General features: G+C 45.5%; 1 protein-coding gene across 2 annotated transcripts in view; it reads left to right on the top strand.

The window, feature by feature from the left end:
• The first annotated feature begins 226 nt into the window (after positions 1 to 226).
• The window catches only part of Tub (TUB bipartite transcription factor), an 87,272-nt gene continuing 66,665 nt past the window's right edge, over positions 227 to 20,833 (top strand). For both annotated transcript variants that reach the window (XM_057777215.1, XM_057777213.1), the window contains exon 1: positions 227 to 377. In XM_057777215.1, coding sequence (XP_057633198.1) covers positions 322 to 377 — 56 coding nt within the window. In that variant the 5' untranslated portion in view covers positions 227 to 321. The remainder of the gene's footprint in view (positions 378 to 20,833) is intronic.

Below are 20,833 nucleotides of genomic sequence, written 5' to 3'. Positions count from 1 at the left end.
GAAAGCAGCGGTGCTCTACTGACGCCGGAAAAGATGGGGCGGTTGCCACGGCAACGTGGAGCGCACATTGGAAATAAATAAGCAGTCGAGTTGCCGCAGCCGCGCCCCCGCGGGACAGGCACGCAGGGGAGGGGACCCCTCGGGTCCGGGTCCCTGCAGCCCGCACGCCCTCGTCATTGGTGGAGACAGAGGGGGGGGGTCACCCCCGGGGGGCGAATGGTACAGTCCTCCGCCCGCGCCCTAGCCCGGCCCAACGCGAGTGAGCGAGCCCCCGCGCAGCCGCCGCTGACCGTGGAGCCCCAAGCCCAGTCCAGGACGGCGATGGAGGGAGTGAGCAGCCACCGCACCCTGTCCTACAGCCGCTGGAGCTACGATAGGTAGGGCGCGCGCGGGGAAAATGAGCTCCTCCGGGTCCTCCGGTGGCCACGCGTGGGCGCCGCCGCTGGCGCGCGTGCTCAAGGCTAATGCGGGCGTGAGCGCCCGGGGCTACGCATAGATTCCGGCACCCGCATCCGCATGCATCCGGAACCCGGGTTACCCATGGCCTGGGATATCCAGAGTCGGAGCTCAGGCGCGGGCATCCTGACACCTGCGGGTCAGAGCAATAGGAGGAGCATGCGCGGGCACCAAGGTCCTCGGGCTGTCATCCTGCGATGCGGATGGGCGCTGAAACCCCAGAAAGGCCGACCTGCCCAGCCGACCCTCAGTGAGGGACCCGATTTATCCCTGAGAAGACTGGCAGACTTGCCTCTGGGAGTTGTTGCCTGATCCACCTGGTTGGCGGGTCGCAGCCCTGGGCTGGGTGTTGGGGCATAGGAACCGCACTGGGCTCCAATGGGGGTGTCAGGCTCCGCGTTCACCCCGCGGTGATGGCAAGCGGCTGCCAGCGTGGGCGGCTTGGAGCTGCGCTCCCCACGCACTGGTCCTGGAGGAAGGAATCATCCTTCCGGACAAAATGAGAAAAATAAGGACAGCAAAATGAGTTAGTGATAAAGCAGAGTAGATTATTCAGAGACCTTATCCGTTCTACCATTTTTTACCCTTTTTTTTTTTGCGTGTTAAATGACCTCCACCCCCAATTTAAAAAGGAAAACATGCGAATAATAGTTTTGTTGATGTTGTCTTCGTTTTTTAAGTTCCCAGCCGTGTGGGGATCTCCAGAATCCTGGAGTGAGTTTTCCGATCCCTGGCTTTCAACAGTAAAAGCTGGAAGAAACTTCATTAACTCATCTCCCCGCCCCTTTGCTTCTTCCCTTGGCCTGCTTTCCTCTGAGAAACCCTGGCTGCATCTCTGACAGTGCTTGTTTTTCTACGATTCAGAGGAACAGGTGTCCCTCCTTTCCAAGACTAATTCCCGCGAGGACCCACCTCTCTCGCCCAGGGTCTCCCCTCTGCAGCAACCCCATCTGTCTCTCTTAGCCAGCAAATGTGCAGGTTTGTCCACTCTCCTTCCTCTTGTGGTTGCATCCGATGCATCCTTTTTTTGCATTTAAGGCCGCTTCTGGGGCCATACTCTTTGAAGCAGCTGATCCCCCCTCCCCTCTTCAGCACAGCCCTAGCAGCAATCTGCTGATCCCCCACCACGCTCCACGGCCAACTCTCAATTCTAGTGAAACTGCCCTTCTGAACAGTAGTGTTCTGTCTAGAGAAAACTCAAAAATGGCTGGTACATGCAACTCAGAAGAAGAAAACCTACCAGCTTGTGTTGCGATCTCAAATCACACGTTTATATATTTAACGAACAAACATGCAGTGCAAACTATAGGCTGAGCCCTGGGGATATGGAAATACGTACTTCAGACAGGCTCCACTGTCTACAGTCGGGTAGAGCCGGGTCGTAGCATATGCCAAATGCCTAATGAAAATGTAGGAGGAAAGTTTAAAGTCACAGTAATTTTTAGTAGTAACTAGTGTTTGGTTTTTGCTTGTTTTGTGTTTTGTTTTTGGTTTTTTGCCCCTGTACAAACAAACCAGGGGCTCTGGACTTAGACAACCTAGATTCAAATCGTGACTCCAGCTAGCTTACCTCAAAGAATTTCCCCTTTTCTGGGCCTCAGTTTCTCCATTTGTATAATGGAGTCATGTTGGCAATATTAAATGAGGTGCTAGATGTCAAGGGCAGAGCAAACCGTTGGGACACAGTGATCATTGCTGTCGCTCTTTCATTAGTCAATTCTGTAGTAGTCTTTCAGAACCCTGGTTTTGGGGACCTGGGTACTGGTCTCCTTTTTAGTCCATGACATGAAAGTATTTCTGGGGTCCTGTCTCCAGGAGCCTTTTCTTATCATCCTGACATCCTCAATGTCTTGGGACTTTTATAAAGAAAATGGAATCTGCAGGCCGGTAGTGGCACACGCCTTTAATTCCAGCACTTGGGAGGCAGAGGCAGGGGGATCTCTGTGAGTTCTAGGCCAGCCTGGTCTACAAGAGCTAGTTCCAGGATAACCAGGGCTGTTACACAGAGAAACCCTGTCTTGAGCCTCCCCCGAAAAAAAAAGGAAAGAAAGAGAAAACAGAATCCCTGGACCACATCCAAGTTAACTAAACAAGGGTATTAGGACACTAGACTCCATTAGTGCAGAAGTTCCCAGGTGTGAAAATACTGGTTGGACTGCTCTCTGGAGCCACAGGTCGATAGCAACCATCTCTGTTTTGGCTTTCAAAACATAAATATTAATTGCAAAAGAATTACACAATCTCAAAAGACTGCTACACGACACATGTACAAGGTACAAGGATATTAAAAGTTAAACTCTGGGCTCAGGGTGTTGCTCGGTTGTTATGTGTTTACCAAGAATGCAAGAGGTCCCGGGTTCAATCCCCAGCATTGAATAAACCGTGGTAGCACCTGTAGTCCCGGCGCTCAGGCGGTGGAGGCAGGATAGTTAAGAGTTGATGGTCATACAGAAAAGGTTTTAGGCTAGCCTGTGTTACCTATGACCCTCAGGAAAAAAGGCGGGGTGGGAATTTTGTCCTTCACCTGCCTCACCCTGACCTCACAAGTACTTCCTGGACAGTTCTTATGGTCTGGCTCAGCTCAGCTTTCCTGGGCCAGGCTTGTTTCTCAACTGGTACCGGAGCTGAGAAAGCCAGAACAGCTGTGTGTGTCTCTCTCTCCACATGCTTTTTTGAGCTTGTTCATAGCGTGACAGAAAGGTTGTCAGGTGAGGCCCCTTAAGTCTTCTGTCCATCTCTTCTCCATGGTTAGCTTCACTTCCCTTGGCCGTCATATCTCCCCACACTTCATCACGCTCAAGACCATCTCACGTATTTGTGATGTGGAAAAAACCCAGGGCCCCACATGTGCCAGGCAAGGGCTGAGCCTAAGCTACGAGAGCCCTGAGCCGGAGTCTCGCTTGAACTTACTGTGTAGTCCACTACGCTGGCCTCACGTTCTTCAGTTCTCCTGCCTCGACCTCCTGAATGGCTCTGATTGCTGTCCCTTGTCACCAGACCGTACTGGGACCCAGTTTCTAGGTGACTCTGATCTCTAACCCAAGACTCTAAGCAAATGGCCTTGTCTTTTCCTGCTCCCTAAAAAGCTGATCATACGAGGCATGACCTCCTGTCACTCTCTGATGTCACGCCATTTCCAGCCCATTCCAGGCACTCAATTTTGGGGACTTTTGCTCTTGTTTTTTTTTTGTTGTTGTTATTTTTATTTTTGCTATTATAAACAATTCTATTATGAGCATCCATGTTTATGTAGAACTTTCCCTCATGTCTCATGTCTTATTGTGTGACTAGTACAAACACCTTGAGGAAGGGCTGCTGGTTTTAGACTGGCTATTGCCAAGTTGTCCACAGAGAAAAGAATTGTTTTCTGTTTTTGCAGATAACTTTGAATGCTTTCTTTGACAGTAATGTATTCACCAGTTTGGCCTCTTAGACTGGGTAAAAGTGGCATTAACTACATAGAACTTTGTGGTTTTCTGTAGTCAACATGATCTGACTTAAAAGCCCAGTTCTACCAGTTACTGGTCATGTAACAAGTTGTGTAACCCCCACTGACAAAAAATAAGATAGTCGTATCAGTCTCTTCAAACAGTCCGTTCATTAAATAATTTTAGCACTGATGGTGGCAGTGTCTAGAGACGGGAGATGGGGCAGTGAACAAATCAGCCCAGTCTCAGTTCTGCCGACTAGTGGGCGTGGGATAGACGTGGACCAAACACTCGAAATGGATAATGCCAAGCAACTTGTGGAAGTGCAGAGAAGGAAAGTAAAGAGGACAGAGGTCAACTGCCAGGACAAGTCGGGGAGAGAAAGGCTCCTTCATGCAGTGTGGATAAGTTGATACTTCGGCAGTGTGGCAAGAGAATGAGGAGTGTGGAAGCGCGCCCCCTAGCGGGAGCATCACCAAATGGTCAGAATGGGCTAGAGCGCTGCAGAGCAAGGCTGTAACAGTTCTTTCCTGTTCCTCCTCCAACTTCTGTATCTCGTGCGCCGTCCTCAGAGAGCCCTTTCAGTTTGTATGTCTTAGAACTTTAAACAAATGGCATCACTCAGTATATGCCCCCACGGCTGCCGTTTTCCCACAAGGCCATCTGACATTCTTCCTTGTTGCCCAAGTCAGTAGATCACGTCTCTTTACTGCTGAGAAAGTTGCCATTATAAGGATATTCTGCAGTATCTAGTCGTCCTCTGGCAGACCAGTGGGTTGCCATTAGTTTGGGGCTATTACAAATAAATAGAGTGGGCTATATGCAGATACAAATGTGTTACTATCAAGTACAAGTCTATGTGTAAGTGTGTGCTTTTGTAGTTGGAAGGCACACATTTAGCAGAGGAATGTCTGGGTTATGTGGTCATTGTATATTTAACATTTTCAGAAACTTTTCCAAAGTTGGTGAACCATTGGACATTGTCATGAGCACTGGTTGGGAGTCCCAGCTCCTCCACATGCTGGGGACAAGCATTCCAATATGTATGCAGTGGCATGTCCCTGTGGTTTTATTTTGCATTTCCCTGGTAACTAATGATGTTAAACAAATTTTTAATTGGAACTTTTCAACTGCCATCTACATGTCTTTGGGAGGAACTTTATGTTTAAGTATTTTCCCTATTCTCAAACCAGATGTTACCTTATTGTTAGAATTTATGAGACCTTTTGATATTTTTTGCTCTCTCTCTCTCTCTCTCTCTCTCTCTCTCTCTCTCTCTCTCTCTCTTCCCCCCTACCATGTGTGTGTTCAGACAGGAGCTCTTGTAACCTCAAACTCCGCATAGCTGAGGCTGGCCTCCACCCCCTGATCTTCCTGCCTCCACCTCCCGCAAACATGTAACACCATGCCTGCTGGACTGTTGTTCTTCGTTGGTTGTCTAGCTGGCTGTGCTGTCTCTCAGTCCTCTCGCTGTCTTCCTATCCCCTTCTGTGTTTTCTAAAGCAGAAATCTTTGCTTGTGATGAGGTTCAGTTTATCAATTTTTTTCTGTTATGGGTTATCTCTAAATATTAAGGATTCATTGCCTAACGAAAAGTGAGAAAAGCCAGACCCTCTCCCCAGTCCTTGACTGTGTCAAACTTTGCCTGTTTGGACCACAGTGCAGAGCCATGACTTAAATGCATAAGACAAAAGTTTTCCTAGAAATGCCTCCCTTTTGTGTTAAATTTAGCTCTGTTTTACTTTTATGTGTGCAGTGCTCTTTTCTGTTGGCTTTGTTTCATTTTGTTTAAAATAGGCCATCTTTGTGTCTAGCTGGTCGAGAACTCCTGGCGTAGACCGGGGTGGCCTTGAATTTGGCAGTCGTCCTGCCCTCACCTTCCTTGTGCAGGGATGATGGGTGCATGCCACCATGCTTGGCTGTGTGACTATGTAGGTTTAAGACAAAGATGCAGCTGGAGAGATTACAGCGGTTGAGAGCACTTGCTACTCTTCCAGAAAACCCAAGTGTGGTTCCCAGCACCCACCTCAGACAGGTCAAACCACCTATAACTACAGCTACAGTGGATCAGACACCTTCAGTAGGCCCCTCAGTACCCGTGCACATCCTGTATACATACAGGTGCACACATACGCACCCGTGCACATACTGTATACATACAGGTGCACACATACGCACCCGTGCACGTACTGTATACATACAGATGCACACATACGCACCCGTGCACGTACTGTATACATACAGGTGCACACATACACACCCGTGCATGTACTGTATACATACAGATGCACACATACGCACCTGTGCACGTACTGTATACACACAGATGCACACATACACACACCTGCATGTACTGTACACACACAGATGCACACATACGCACCCGTGCACATACTGTATACATACAGATGCACACATACACACCCGTGCATGTACTGTATACACACAGATGCACACATATGTAACCGTGCACATACTGTATACACACAAATACACACATATGAACCTGTGCACATCCTGTATACACACAGATGCACACATATGCACCCGTGCACATCCTGTATACATACAGATGTACACATGCATACCCGTACACATACTGTACAGATACAGATGTACACATATAAAAATAAGTAACAAAGTTTAAAATTTTTAAAAAAATATTTAGTTGTTCCAGTTCCACATTTTAAATTTTATGTGTATGAGTGTTTTTCCCAGCACACATGTTTATGTACACAGGTGCCTAGTACCACCAAGACCAAAAGAGCCTATCAGATCCTCTGTGACTGGATATGAGCCATCATATGGGTGCTGGGAATTGAACTTGGGTCCTCTGAAAAAGCAGGCAGTGCTCTTAACTACCGAGCCATCTCTCTAGCCCTCGTATCACTTCTGGAAAAGGCTTTCTCTGTTTCTGCTTTGAGCCTGAATTGAACAACCAAGGTGAGTATGGTGGTGTGCCCCAGCAACTCAGACCTGGAAAGGAGGTCTTTTCAGCCCAGACATTCAAGGACAGCCTAGACCGTACAGAGAGAGCTAGTCTCAAAAGGGAGAGAGGGAATTGGGAGATCAGGGTCAGCCAGTCTCAAAGTCAGATGCCCTTATTTTAAGTTTCGTCTAATCTGGCCCATTGATCCGACTGTCTTGATGCTGAAAGCATACTCTCTTGATTTCTGTAACCTTATTCGTCTTTAAATCAGGCAGTTCACGGAACTTCAACTTGGTTTTTAATCAAAGTCATTTTGAGTGTAATAGTACTCTTTAATTTCATGTTAATTTGATGAGTTTTAAAATTCAACAATACGACAACAATACGACAACAATACGACCAGTTTAGATTTGAGTTGGGGTTGTTGAATTTATAGGTCAAGTTGGAGAGGTGACAACCTAGTGCTCATAGACTTTGTGACCCAGGAGGATGGGTCTCTGTTCATTCACAGCATTGTCTTTTCTCAGGCACGTTCTATACTTTTCAATGGAGAGGCCTTAACTTTTGTAAGATTTTCCTTAAGTGTTGTATATTTACAGTCAATTTTATAAATCGTCTTTTTAAAAACTCCCAACTCCCCAGCTTCTGAGATGGCCTGCAGTCTTGTGGTGCAAGTTTGATGGCCCGAGTTCCATTGCTGGAACCCATGAAAGGTGGAAGAGAGAGCTGACTGCAAGATTGTCCTTTCCCCTCCACAAGTACACATGGCACATGCACACACAGTAAATATACACTAAAATTCCAGTTTCCAGTTGTTCGTGCTTTGTCTAGCAACACAGCTGGAGGATTTTAGCGGTGGTGAGATGCATAGATCATAAGGTGAGTGGTTTCTAAGTTCAGTTCAGAGCCACCCACCAGTTACATCCATCAGTAACCATTATCCTTATTTCTAAAACACACCTTCCTGAACAGAAACTCTGTCCACTGAGGAATAAGTCACCTTCCCTTCAGTTCTTGGCACCTCTAATCTACTTTGTATTTCTATGAATTTACCTATACTAAACAGTTCATAAAACTGGATAGCATGATATTTTTCCTCGTGTCTGACTTCTTTCCTTTAGTTTGTGAGATTCATCCATATTGTGGAAAGTACAAGAACCTCATTCCTATTTTTGGCAGAACAATATGCCGCATCTTGCTTATCCGTTCCTCTGTTTCTGGAGCTTGGGTTGTTCTGGCCTTTTGATTGCTGTGGACCACAGCTCTGACAATTGCTCTGCCAATGCCCAAGTCTCTGTTATATAGAGTGGACTTGCTATTTGTTCATTCTTAGCTCTTTCTTTCTTTTCTTTTCTCTTTTCGTTTTTTTGAACCAGAACTGTCTCCTACTGAAGCTGTAGCATTTTCTATTTCCATCAACAATGTATAAGTGTTCCTACTTCACATTCTCACAAACACCTGTTCACTTTTGCGTTATTAGAACCATCTCAGTTGCACAAAATGGTACCCTATTATGGCTTCAGTTTATGTTTCCAAAAGACAAATGAGAGTGGGCATCGATATCATTCATGCTCTCTTTGGCCATTCTTACATCTTGGAAAAGAGTTTATCTTTTGCCCATAAAGACATGGTTTCTCTTTATATCAGCTCTGGTTGTCCTTTAACTTGCTTTGTAGACCAGGCTAGCCTTGAACTCACGGAGATCCACCTGCCTGCCTCCCGAGTTCTGGGACTAAAGGCATGCACTACCTCCACGCTGCTCTTTTGCCCATTTTTAAAAATAAATTCTTCTTCAAATTGTTCAGTTGTAGAGGTTATTTATTTGTTCTGGACATCGAACTCTTTCAGATGCATATTTTACAGGTATTTCCCATTCTGGAGCTTGTCTACCCACTTCCTTTACAGGGCCACTCAAATCACAAAAGTGCTCAAATTAATAAAGTTCAGTTTATCTGGTTTTTGTTTGTTGTTGTTCCTTATACCTTTAGTGACTAGGTTAATTCCTGAACTCTCAGTTTGGTTCCACCTGTCTTCCTGTCCTTATGCAGATATCTCACTTTGCTTATTATAACTTTGTGGCAAATTTTGAATAAAGGATCAGAGACCAGAAACATGGCAGGCAGCATTTCAAGGGACAGTGGGGGCTCCCGAAAGACTCGATCCCTGAGATGCTACAGATGTGCACGAGGCTGCAATCTAGACTTTATATCTGGTTCATGTCTCAGCTGCCTCTCACGATGTAAACGCAACCCAGTGAAGGGACCTCCTTTCCACCTTGCTGATTTAACAATCACATGTACTTGTAAAAAAAGAAACAAGGAAGCTACAGAGATGGCTCAGTGGTGAGGAGTACTTGGTGCTCTTTCAGGATGGGTTCGGTTCCCTGCACCCATATCAGGGGCTCACAACCACATATTATTCCAGTGCCAGAGGACCCAGCTTCCTTTTCTGGCCTCCCCTGGCACTTAGACTCATGTGCAGTACACACACACACGCACACACACACACACACACTTTAAAATAAACATTTAAGAAATAAAGAAACAAAGGTAAAGCAACTTAGAAATGTATTAAGTGGGTAGATCACCCTCTTCAGCCTCAGTTTCCCCATCTGTAAGCTGGGAGTGGTGACTTTACTAACATTGGATGGGCCACTGTGGAACTTTAGTGAGGTGCTGTTTACCCAGGCAGGTAGGATGTGGATTAACAGACAGATCATGTCTGTCCTCTCTGTAGGATTAGGCCAAATAAAGCTCGTGGCTTAGCTGACCTGAAGCTCATGAGGACAAGAGAACCAGACTGACCTCCTCTACCTTGTGTTTTCTAGATAAGTTCTCTACCGACCAAGCTACAAGCCCAGGGAAGAAGTTAAATTCTTCTCGTGGGAGTTGTCCTTCTCTACTAAGGCTCGCTTTATCGTTCCAGAAGAACTGGACACTAACAAGATATGTGCTTCTGTTTTCAAAAATGGGGTGTTTGGGGCTAGTGCGATGGCTCTGTACTTAAGGGCACTTGCTGCTTTTTCAAAGACCCCAGTTCACTTCCCAGCACCCGTATGGTGGCTCACACCCTTCTGTGACTCCCATTCCAGAAAATCTGTCATCTTTTTTATGGCCTCCACTGTAACCTACACTCTTGTATATGTAACCACCCCACATATCCATATTTGAAAGTAATATTTAATGTTTTAATTGAGCGCTTGAGCCTGACTCTCCACTAGACTGGGGTGGGTGTGGGGAGGGAAGGGAAGCCAGGGTTTAGAGATGCTTCAATAACAGTTCTGGCTTCTGCTTTCTGAGGTCCCAGAAAATGTCCCTCCACGGTATTCAGAGCTCTGGCACAGAGCAGGTGACCTTGGGAGACTATTAAACTGCCTGGAGCTTCTGCTGCTCCCCTGTACAATGGCGATCACAGCCTGCCATCAAGGGCGGCTGTGTGCATTAGATGAGTTACCATGCATACGGCTTGATAACTAAATCCAGAGTGCTTAAGCCAACACCTAGCCCTGCCTGCAGTTTGATTGTTTGCTGTTGTGATTGTTCCTGGTACACGGCAAGACCACATTCATGTCTCTGTTCAGTTGAATCTGAAAGGCAGGCAGTTCCCAGATACACAGACAGTTATGTTAACTCAAGAAGACCCCCACCCCAGGTGCCCAGTGGCTGTTGGAAGGGCAGCCAGGAAGGGAAGAGCCTGAGAAGGCTGGGAACTGTAGAAGGAGGTAGTCCGGGACGTGAAGCTTCACCAGCTGGGACCAGCCAGGAAAGGAGCGCACAGCTGTAGGTCCTTGTGGGCAGAGAGGAACAAAATCACATGAAGACTCAGGGTCTCAGGACCTTCCAGTGCCTGAGGTGTGAATAACAAGGTTCAGCTCCTTGAAGGATGGGGAAAAAATCACAAGTCCACCAAACAGTAAAGCAGGGTCCCACCCCTAGGACTGAGACATATTCACGGCTCTGAGAGTTCACTACAGGGGCACCCATAGGGTGAGCCCAGCTAACTGACGCCATTCATCGTTGCTAGTGGGTCAGACTCCTCAGAGAAGCAGGAAGGAACTGAAGCAGCTGCCTGAGGCAGCCAGACCGAGCCCTGAGGCATGTGAGCTCGCTGTCTGTACTTGGGTTTATAAAGTAGGCAGGTGTGTTGAAAGATGGAGAAGAGTCAGCAGTCCATGGTTTGTTTATGCTCCACCCTTAGAGCTCCCACCTTCTGGCAATGGGCAAGTCACTAGCTCCATGGACCTATTTCCCCTGAAGCTGAAGAAACTGGGCTGGTTAGGCAGGCACCATGCCTCTTGTTGATCTGGGAGCCCAGAGGGCACTCGGCGCGATTGCAGGTTTGTATGTTTTGAACAAAGATTTGTACAGGAGCCAACAGAGATAGTAACAGAAGAAAGAGTTTATGGAGGAAGGAAGGCACTTCTGAGGGTGGATGTGAGCCAGATCTTGAGAAAGACAAAAGCCATAATGGACCCTGGCTCCAGTCTTGTAACCTTTCTGTGTGACTTTTATATACCACATCCTTCTGCACAGAGATATTTTGTTACAGGCAACCCCTTGTGGGAAGGGGTCCAGTCCTTTCCCGGTCATTGGTCTCTTACCTAGCCTATTTTCTCTTCCTTCCTTCCTCCCTCCCTCTCTTCTTTCTCTCTCTTTCTTTCTTTCTTTCTTTCTTTCTTTCTTTCTTTCTCTTTCTTTTCTTTCTCTTTTTCTTCCTTCCTTCCTCCCTTTCTTTCTTTCTTTTTTTCCTTTTTATTTATTTTTATTCTTTTTTAATTAAAATTTCCACCTGCTCCCCGTTTCCCATTTCCCTCCCCTCCTCCCAAATATTGCCCCATCCCCCCATTCCCCTCCCCCTATCCCCACTCCTCTTCTCCTCCCCCCACACCATTCCCCCTCCCTCTCGATACTGAAGAGCAGTCCAAATTCTCTGCCCTGCGGGAAGACGAAGGTCTTCTATCTACGTCCAGGAAGGTGAGCATCTAAACAGGCTAAGCTCCCACAAAGCCAGTTCATGTATTAGGATCGAAACCTAGTGCCATTGTCCTTGGCTTCTCATCTGCCTTCATTGTCCGCCATGCTCAGAGAGTCCAGAATCAACCCACGCTTATTCAGTCCCAGACCAGCTGGCCTTGGTGGGCTCCCAATAAATCAGTTCCACTGTCACAGTGGGTGGGTGCATCCCTCGTGGTCCTGATTTCCTTGCTCATGTTCTCCCTCCTTCTGCTCCTCATTTGGACCTTAAGAGCTCAGACTGTTGCTCCAAATTGAGACTCTGTCTCTACCTCGATCCATCGCCAGATGAAGGTTCTAAGGTGATATGCAAGATATTCATCAGTATAGGATAGGGTCATTTCAGGTTCCCTCTCCTCAGTTGCCCAAGGTACCAGCTGGGGACATATTCCTGGACACCTGCGAACCCCTCAAGAGTCAAGTCTCTTGCCAACCCTAAGATGGCTCCCTTAGATAGGATATATACTTCGCTGCTCCCGTATCCATCCTTCCTATATCCCAACCATCCCAATCCCTCGAGCTCCTCCCATCCTCCCCTTCTCATGTTTCTCATCCCATTTCCCCTTTGCCCCATGCCACCTCACCCGCAAGTTCCCAGTTTTTGCCCTGCAATCTTGTCTACTTCCCCTCTCCATGCGGATGACTATATGATTTTCTTTGGGTTCACTTTCTTATTTAACTTCTCTAGGATCACAAATTATATGCTTATTGTCTTTTATTTATGGCTAGAAACCGATTATGAGTGAGTACATCCCCTGTTCCTCTTTTTGGGTCTGGGATTCCTCACTCAGGATAGTGTTTTCTATTTCCATCCATTTGCACGCAAAATTCGAGAAGTCATTGTTTTTTACTGCTGAGTAGTACTCTAATATGTATATATTCCACACTTTCTTCATCCATTCCTCCATTGAAGGGCATCTAGGTTGTTTCCAGGTTTTGGCTATTACAAACAATGCTGCTATGAACATAGTTGAACAGATACTTTTGTCAATTGATGGGGTATCTCTTGGGTATATTCCCAAATAGTGGTATTACTGGATCTTGGGGTAGGTTGATCCCAAATTTCCTGAGAAATCGCCACACTGATTTCCAAAGTTGTTGCACAAGTTTGCATTCCCACCAGCAATGAATGAGTGTGCCTCTTTCTCCACAACCTCGCCAGCAAAGGCTATCATTGGTGTTTTTGATTTTAGCCATTCTGACAGGTGTAAGATGGTATCTCAAAGTTGTTTTAATTTGCATTTCCCTTATCGCTAAGGAGGTTGAGCATGACCTTAAGTGTCTTTTGGCCATTTGAATTTCTTCTGTTGAGAATTCTCTGTTCAGATCAGTGCCCCATTTTTTTATTGGGTTCATTAGCATTTTAAAGTCTAGTTTCTTGAGTTCTTTATATATTTTGGAGATCAGACCTTTGTCTGTTGCAGGGTTGGTGAAGATCTTCTCCCAGTCAGTGGGTTGCCTTTTTGTCTTAGTGACAGTGTCCTTTGCTTTACAGAAGCTACTCAGTTTCAGGAGGTCCCATTTATTCAATGTTGTCCTTAATGTCTGTGCTGCTGGGGATAAACGTAGGAAGTGATCTCCTGTACCCATATGTTGTAGAGTACTTCCCACTTTTTCTTCTATCAGGTTCAGTGTGTTCAGACTAATATTGAGGTCTTTAATCCATTTGGACTTGAGTTTTGTGCATGGTGATAGATATGGATCTATTTTCATTCTTCTACACGTTGACAACCAGTTCTGCCAGCACCATTTGTTGAAGATGCTCTCTTTTTTCCATTGAATACTTTTAGCTCCTTTATCAAAAATTAGGTGTTCAAAAGTTTGTGGGTTAAAATCAGGGTCTTCTACTCGGTTCCATTGATCGACTTCTCTGTTTTTATGCCAATACCAAGCTGTTTTCAATACTGAGGCTCTGTAATAGAGTTTGAGGTCAGGGATGGTAATGCCTCCAGACGATCCTTTATTATATAAGATTGTTCTGGCTATCCTGGGTTTTTTGTTTCTCCATATAAAGTAGATTATTGTCCTCTCAAGATCTGTGAAGAATTTTGATGGGATTTTAATGGGGATTGCATTGAATCTATAAATTGCCCTTGGTAGAATTGCCATTTTTACTATGTTGATCCTCCCAATCCAAGAGCAAGGGAGATCCTTCCATTTTCTGGTATCCTCCTCAATTTCTTTCTTCATTGACTTAAAGTTCTTGTCAAATAGATCCTTTACTTCCTTGGTTAGAGTTGCCCCAAGATATTTTATGCTATTTGTGGCTATCGTGAAGGGTGATGCTTCTCTGATTTCCATCTCTGCTTCCTTATCCTTTGTGTATAGGAGGGCAACTGATTTTTTGGAATTGATCTTGTATCCTGCAACGCTACTAAAGGTGTTTATCAGCTGACGGAGTTCTTTGCTGGAGTTTTTGGGGTCGCTTATGTACACTATCATATCGTCTGCAAATAATGAAAGTTTAACTTCTTCCTTTCCAATTTGAATCCCTTTGATCCCCTTATGTTGTCTTATTGCTATTGCTAGAATTTCAAGCACTATATTAAAGAGGTATGGAGAGAGTGGACAACCTTGTCGTGTTCCTGATTTTAGTGGAATAGCTTTGAGTTTCTCTCCATTTAATTTGATGTTAGCTGACGGCTTGCTATAAATAGCTTTTATTATACTTAGGAACGACCCTTGTATTCCTAATCTCTCTAAGACCTTTATCATAAAGGGATGTTGAATTTTGTCAAATGCTTTTTCAGCATCTAATGAAATGATCATATGGTTTTTTTACTTTCAGTTTATTTATATGATGGATTACATTGATAGATTTTCGTATGTTGAACCAGCCCTGCATCTCTGGGATGAAGCCTACTTGATCATAATGGATAATTTTTCTAATGTGTTCTTGGATTCGGTTTGCCAGTATTTTATTGAGTATTTTTGCGTCGATGTTCATGAGTGAGATTGGCCTGTAGTTCTCTTTCTTGGTTGTGTCTTTGTGTGGTTTTGGTATCAGAGTAACTTCAGCTTCATAAAAGGAATTTGGCAATGACTTCTCTGTTTCAATATTGTGAAATACATTAAGGAGTATAGGTATTAGGTCTTCTTGGAAGTTCTGGTAGAATTCTGCATTGAAGCCATCTGGACCTGGACTTTTTTTGGTGGGGAGGTTTTTTATAACAACTTCTAATTCTTCACGACTAACAGGTCTATTTAGATTGTTCACCTGGTCCTGGTTTAACTTTGGTATATGGTACTTATCTAAAAAAGTGTCCATTTCTATAACATTTTCCAATTTTGTGGCATACAGGTTTTTGTAGTAAGATCTAATGATTCTCTGAATTTCCTCTGAGTCTGTGGTTATGTCTCCCTTTTCGTTTCTGATTTTGTTAATTTGCGTATTCTCTCTCCGCCGTTTGATTAGTTTGGATAGGGGTTTATCAATCTTATTGATTTTCTCCATGAACCAGCTTTTTGTTTCATTGATTCTTTGGATTGTTTTCTGTGTTTCTATTTTGTTGATTTCAGCCCTCAATTTGATTATTTCCAGTCTTCTACTTCTCCTAGGTGAGTCTGCTTCTTTTTTTTCTAAAGCTTTCAGGTGGGCTATTAAGTCTCCAATGTGTGCTTTCTCCGTTTTCTTTTTTTTTATATTTATTTATTTATTTATTATGTATATAATATTCTGTCTGTATGTCTGCAGGCCAGAAGAGGGCACCAGATCTCATTACAGATGGTTGTGGGCCACCATGTGATTGAGGGAATTGAACTCAGGACCTTTGGAAGAGCAGACAATGCTCTTAACCACTGAGCCATCTCTCCAGCCCTTTCTCCGTTTTCTTTAAGTGGGCACTTAATGCTATGAACTTTCCTCTTAGCACTGCTTTCATAGTGTCCCATAGGTTTGAGTATGTTGAGTCTTCGTTTTCATTGAATTCAAGAAAGGCTTTAATTTCTTTCTTTATTTCTTCCTTGATCCAGGTGTGGTTCAGTAGTTGACTGTCCAGTTTCCATGAGTTCATAGGCTTTCTGGGGATAGCATTGTTGTTGAATTCTAACTTTAATCCATGGTGATCTGATAAGACACAGGTGGTTACCGATATTTTTTTGTAACTGTGTAAGTTTGCTTTGTTACCGAGTATGTGGTCTATTTTCGAGAAGGTTCCATGAGCTGCAGAGAAGAAGGTATATTCTTTCTTATTTGAGTGGAATGTTCTATAGATGTCTGTTAAGTCCATTTGATTCATTACCTCCCTTAATCCTCTTATTTCTCTGTTAGGTTTCTGTCTGATTGACCTGTCCATTGGTGAGAGAGGAGTGTTGAAATCTCCTACTCTTAGTGTGTGTGGTTTGATGACTGCCTTGAGTTTTAGTAACGTTTCTTTTACATAAGTGGGTGCTTTTATATTAGGGGCATATATATTCAGGATTGAGACTTCATCCTGGTGAATTGTTCCTGTTATGAGTAAAAAATGTCCATCTCCATCTCTTTTGATTGATTTTAGTTTGAAGTCAACTTTCTTAGAAATTAGTATGGCCACACCTGCTTGTTTCTTAGGTCCGTTTGCTTGATAAACCTTTTCCCAGCCCTTTACTCTGAGTAGGTGTCTGTCTTTGTGGTTGAGGTGTGTTTCTTGTAAGCAGCAGAATGTTGGATCCTGTTTTCGTATCCAATCTCTTAGCCTGTGCCTCTTTATAGGTGAGTTGAGTCCATTGATATTAAGTGATATTAATGACCAGTGGTTGTTAACTCCGGTCATTTTTCCTTTCTTTCTTTCTTTCTTTCTTTTGGTAGTAGAGTTTGTGTGTTTCCCTTCTTCAAGTTGTGCTGGTGAAGGGTCATTAGATGTCTGAGTTATTGTGGGCATTGTTGGACTCCTTGGTTTGTGATTTTCCTTCAATTATTTTCTGAAGGGCTGGATTTGTGGCTACGTATTGTTTAAATTTGTTTTTATCCTGGAAAATTTTGTTTTCTCCATTTATAGTGAACGAAAGCTTGGCTGGGTATAGTAGTCTGGGCTTGCATCCTTGGTCTCATAGTTTCTGCAGTATATCTATCCAGGACCTTCTGGCTTTCATGGTTTCCATAGAGAAATCCGGTGTAAGTCTGATAGGTTTACCTTTATAGGTAACTTGATCTTTTTCCTTTGCAGCTCTTAATATTCTTTCTTTATTCTGTATGTTTTGTGTTTTGATTATTATATGACAAGGAGATGTTTTTTTTTGATCCAGTCGCTTTGGTGTTCTGTATGCTTCTTGGACCTTCAAAGGGATATCTTTCTTAAGGTTGGGAAAATTTTCTTCTATAATTTTATTAAATATATTTTCTGGACCATTGAGCTGTACTTCTCCTTCTTCTATCCCTATTATTCTTAGGTTTGGTCTTTTTATTGTGTCCCAGATTTCCTGAATGTTTTGTGATGAGAATTTGTTGGTTATGCTGTTTTCTTTGATGAGAGTGTTTATTTTCTCTATGGTATCTTCAGTGTCTGAGATTCTTTCTTCTATCTCTTGTAATCTGTTGGTGGTACTTGTCTCTGTAGTTCCTGTTCGTTTATTCAAATTTTCCATCTCCATCCTTCCCTCGGTTTGTGTTTTCTTTATTACTTCCACTTCATTCTTCAAGTCTTGAACCGTTTCCCTTACCTGTTTGATTACTTTTTCTTGTTTCTCTTGGTTTTCTTGGGTATCTTTGAGATATTTATTCATTTCCTCTACCTTTTTGTTTGTAATCTCTAATTGGTTGTGGCAGTTTTTCACCTCCTGTTTAAGGTCCTCTATTATTTTCATAAAATTCACTTTTGAGTCGAATTCTTCTAATTCTTCTGGATTAGGGTGTACACTTCTCATTTCGGGCTTCCTGGATCCTGGTGATGTCACGTTGCCTTTCAAGTTGTTGGGGGAATTCTTGCATTGGCGCCTGCCCATCTTTTCCTTCAAATGGAGCCAGGAGAGGCCTGATGTCTTGGACCAGTCTTTGCTGTGACTAACTCTCTAGGTGTATCTCCTCAGTGTAGGGGCAGGAACCGTTCCCTTCCAGATGAACTCCTCAACACCAAAACATGGATGCGTGGTATTCCAATGACCCGCGTAAAGAAGGCCGAATGCAAGGGGTCGGGCGGGGTCGAGTAGAACACAGGCGACACTGCAGTACAAGCTGGAGGTGCCTGCGCTCCCTTTCGGGGGTTGCTGAGGCCTGCCGGCTAGGCAGGTACTCACTGCTCTGGTTGGGTAGCCTTAGTGTAGGGGCGTTTGTGCTCTCTACCGGGACCGTCCGCCCCAGGATAGTACACACTCACCCGTCCCGATGAAACTTCTCGGCACCTACACAGGAACTCCTGGATGCCCCAATGAGCCAGGGACTAAGGGAAGTAGGGCGCAGGCAGAGCAGGTCCAGGAGATCACAGCAGAGACTGCAGCCCCAGCAGCGGGGGCCCGCTTTCCCTGGCGGGGCCCTTGAGGCCTGCCCTCTAGTCAGGCACTCACTGCTCTGGGTTGGTAGCCTTAGTCCCTTTCTTTCTTTCTTTCTTTCTTTCTTTCTTTCTTTCTTTCTTTCTTTCTTTCTTTCTTTCTTTCTTTCATATAATTTTCACATTTTATTATCTTTTTCCAAAAGCACAAGTTCAGTGATTTTGATTCTCTCGGGAGTTAGGGAAGGGACCCAGGTCTTACATGGAAGGCCCTGAGGAGTGAGCAAAAAGTTAAAATGATTCTATCAGCATGCTAACTTAGAACAACAGCATTAAGAGGTTTACTTTCTGTACATGACTAGTGATATCGAGGACAGTGTTAACAGGGTGACAGTGTGGGACATTAGAACCCTCCTGCATTATTGTAGGGGTTGAGACCAACTGTCTCATCAGTCAACAGTTCAGCACAAAATGTACTCAGATCCCCTTCCGGAACATCACCTGTACCCTGCTCTCCTGTTGTGTGTGTTCCGTGATTGGAAAGGCCAGGTAGAGGGACGATGTCAGGGGAGGCAGGACTGAGATCCCACCTGTGACAGTGCTATCTCAGGAGTGACAGGTGACAGGAGACTCTGCTGTGTTCCAGAGCTTCTCTTCTCATGGATGTTTAGCGGGACAGGGCCAGATCTGCTGGATCTGATGGGGCAAATGGAATTCATTGCATAGGGAGTCTGTGAGGATCTATCTTAAAAGGCAGTGAGTGGCGGGGGGAGAAACTTCTTTCTCTCTGTCCTTGGTGGTCAGGATTCTCTTCAAGTTACGGTACCCAAGTTGGGGTTCAGGAACTTGTTCCCAGTCCTCCTCCTCTGCACCATCAGGCGGGAATCTGGTGCCTGAAATGGAGATGAACAAAGAAAATTCAAGGTGTGTGTGTACGTGTCCAGCCATCCTTCCATCCATCCGTCCATGTATCCATCTGTCTGTCTTGAGGCTGTCAGGGCTTTTGTCACAGAGGCATTTGTCAGAAGGTGAATCCTGCTTTTAAAAAAAAAAAATTATGCTAGCAGACTGGAACCAATGTAGGAATAATGGGCCCAGAGCTCGGGTCAAATGATGAAGTCACAGCGCCTGGGGCATCTTTGTACTTAGGAAAGTCAGGGTCATGGGGCCCCAGGATTGATTCTTTACAAGGTTCTATTCGGCAGCAAAGACTGGATCCCACCTGGCTCTGCCTCCACACACCTCTGACACATCAGTGCAGCACCATGCAGGAAGACCAGTGAGATTCTGTCCCTATCTCCACAGGCTGACATCCTGAGTAGTATCCGCAGAACCATCACCAGTTGTCACAGAACAGAAGCTGTTAGGGTTGGGCTCCTCTGGAATAAAGGTTCTGTGAGTGTGTGTGCATGTGTGCATGTGTGCATTCCCTGAGCCAACACCAATAACACATCTGAGGTTTGGGCACATGATATGGATGGATACGTTTGTGCATCCTTGGAGACAGGTGTGTGTGTGTGTGTGTGTGTGTGCGCGCGCGCGCGTGTGTGCATGCCACCAGGGTGGTCAGTATCCACGTGTTGTATATCTGAGTGGGAGTACATGTACCAGAAAATAGAACAGGGAGGGAGAGTGACCAGTCCTTTTTTCCCTCTTCATTGGGTAGGAGCAAGGGAGAACACTGGGGAGTGGGGCAGTGTGAATACAGGTCTCTTCCCCTGAGCCCATTACTGGGTGTGATGAGGGCCTGCTGAAAAGCTGGCTTTTCCTTGAAGTTTCTGTCAACCAGTAATGTCTGAAAAACCGTGGCCTGGTAAGCCAGGGCCTACACTACCAGGGGCACTCACCAGAGGGGTCTGATTCACTAAGAGAGCCAGAAACAATCCCCATGTGACCCTGGGCAGTGATGCTCAGCAGGGCAGAGGACCCTTCCCTGTCCGGCAGTCCATCCCCAAACACTGAAACCTGGAATACTCCATCTTCTCAGAGGGGCTCTGGGGCAATCCAGGGCCCGCATCAATGTTGGATGAGCCCGTGCTGTGTCTGCAGGGCCTCGATACCATCTTCCTCAGTCTCACTTTTAGTGTAACTTGAGAGCAAGTGTACCCGCCCCATCCAGGGACTTGTGATCTTATTGCCCAGTGTCACCTACGAGGGAGCAGGGGCTGGGGTGGGGAGGCTGGACAGGCCTCCTGGTAGCTATGTGTGTCCCTGGTGGCTGTGGGAGTCCAGTGGGACCCAGCCTCACCAGGCTAGTAGCGCCAGCCTGGCCTCTTCTTGGCCCCTGGCTCTCGGTGCTGGGTTACACTTCCTCCTCCAGCCTCAGGCCACCTCACCTTCCCCGGGTGTCATCTGTCTGCTGATTTGTCCCTGGGGTGGTTCAGCCCCATTCACCCCTATCCCCACCCCTTGCTCCGGGGATTCCCTGCTGGAGAAGGGGTTGGAGGAGCAGCAACTAGACCAAGAGAGACCCCCCCTAGAGGAAGAAAGGGGAATAACAACAGCATCCGAGCCTTCTCTGCAGGTGAGTGTCCCCTGTCTTGAGTGCTGCGGCCAAGAGGAGGAGCATAGCTTCTGACTCCGGACCGCTCTGTCCTAACCCTGACC

This window comes from Chionomys nivalis, chromosome 8 (assembly GCF_950005125.1).
Source record: "Chionomys nivalis chromosome 8, mChiNiv1.1, whole genome shotgun sequence".
NCBI lineage: Eukaryota > Metazoa > Chordata > Mammalia > Rodentia > Cricetidae > Chionomys > Chionomys nivalis.
This window is presented reverse-complemented; position numbering and strand designations above follow the sequence as displayed.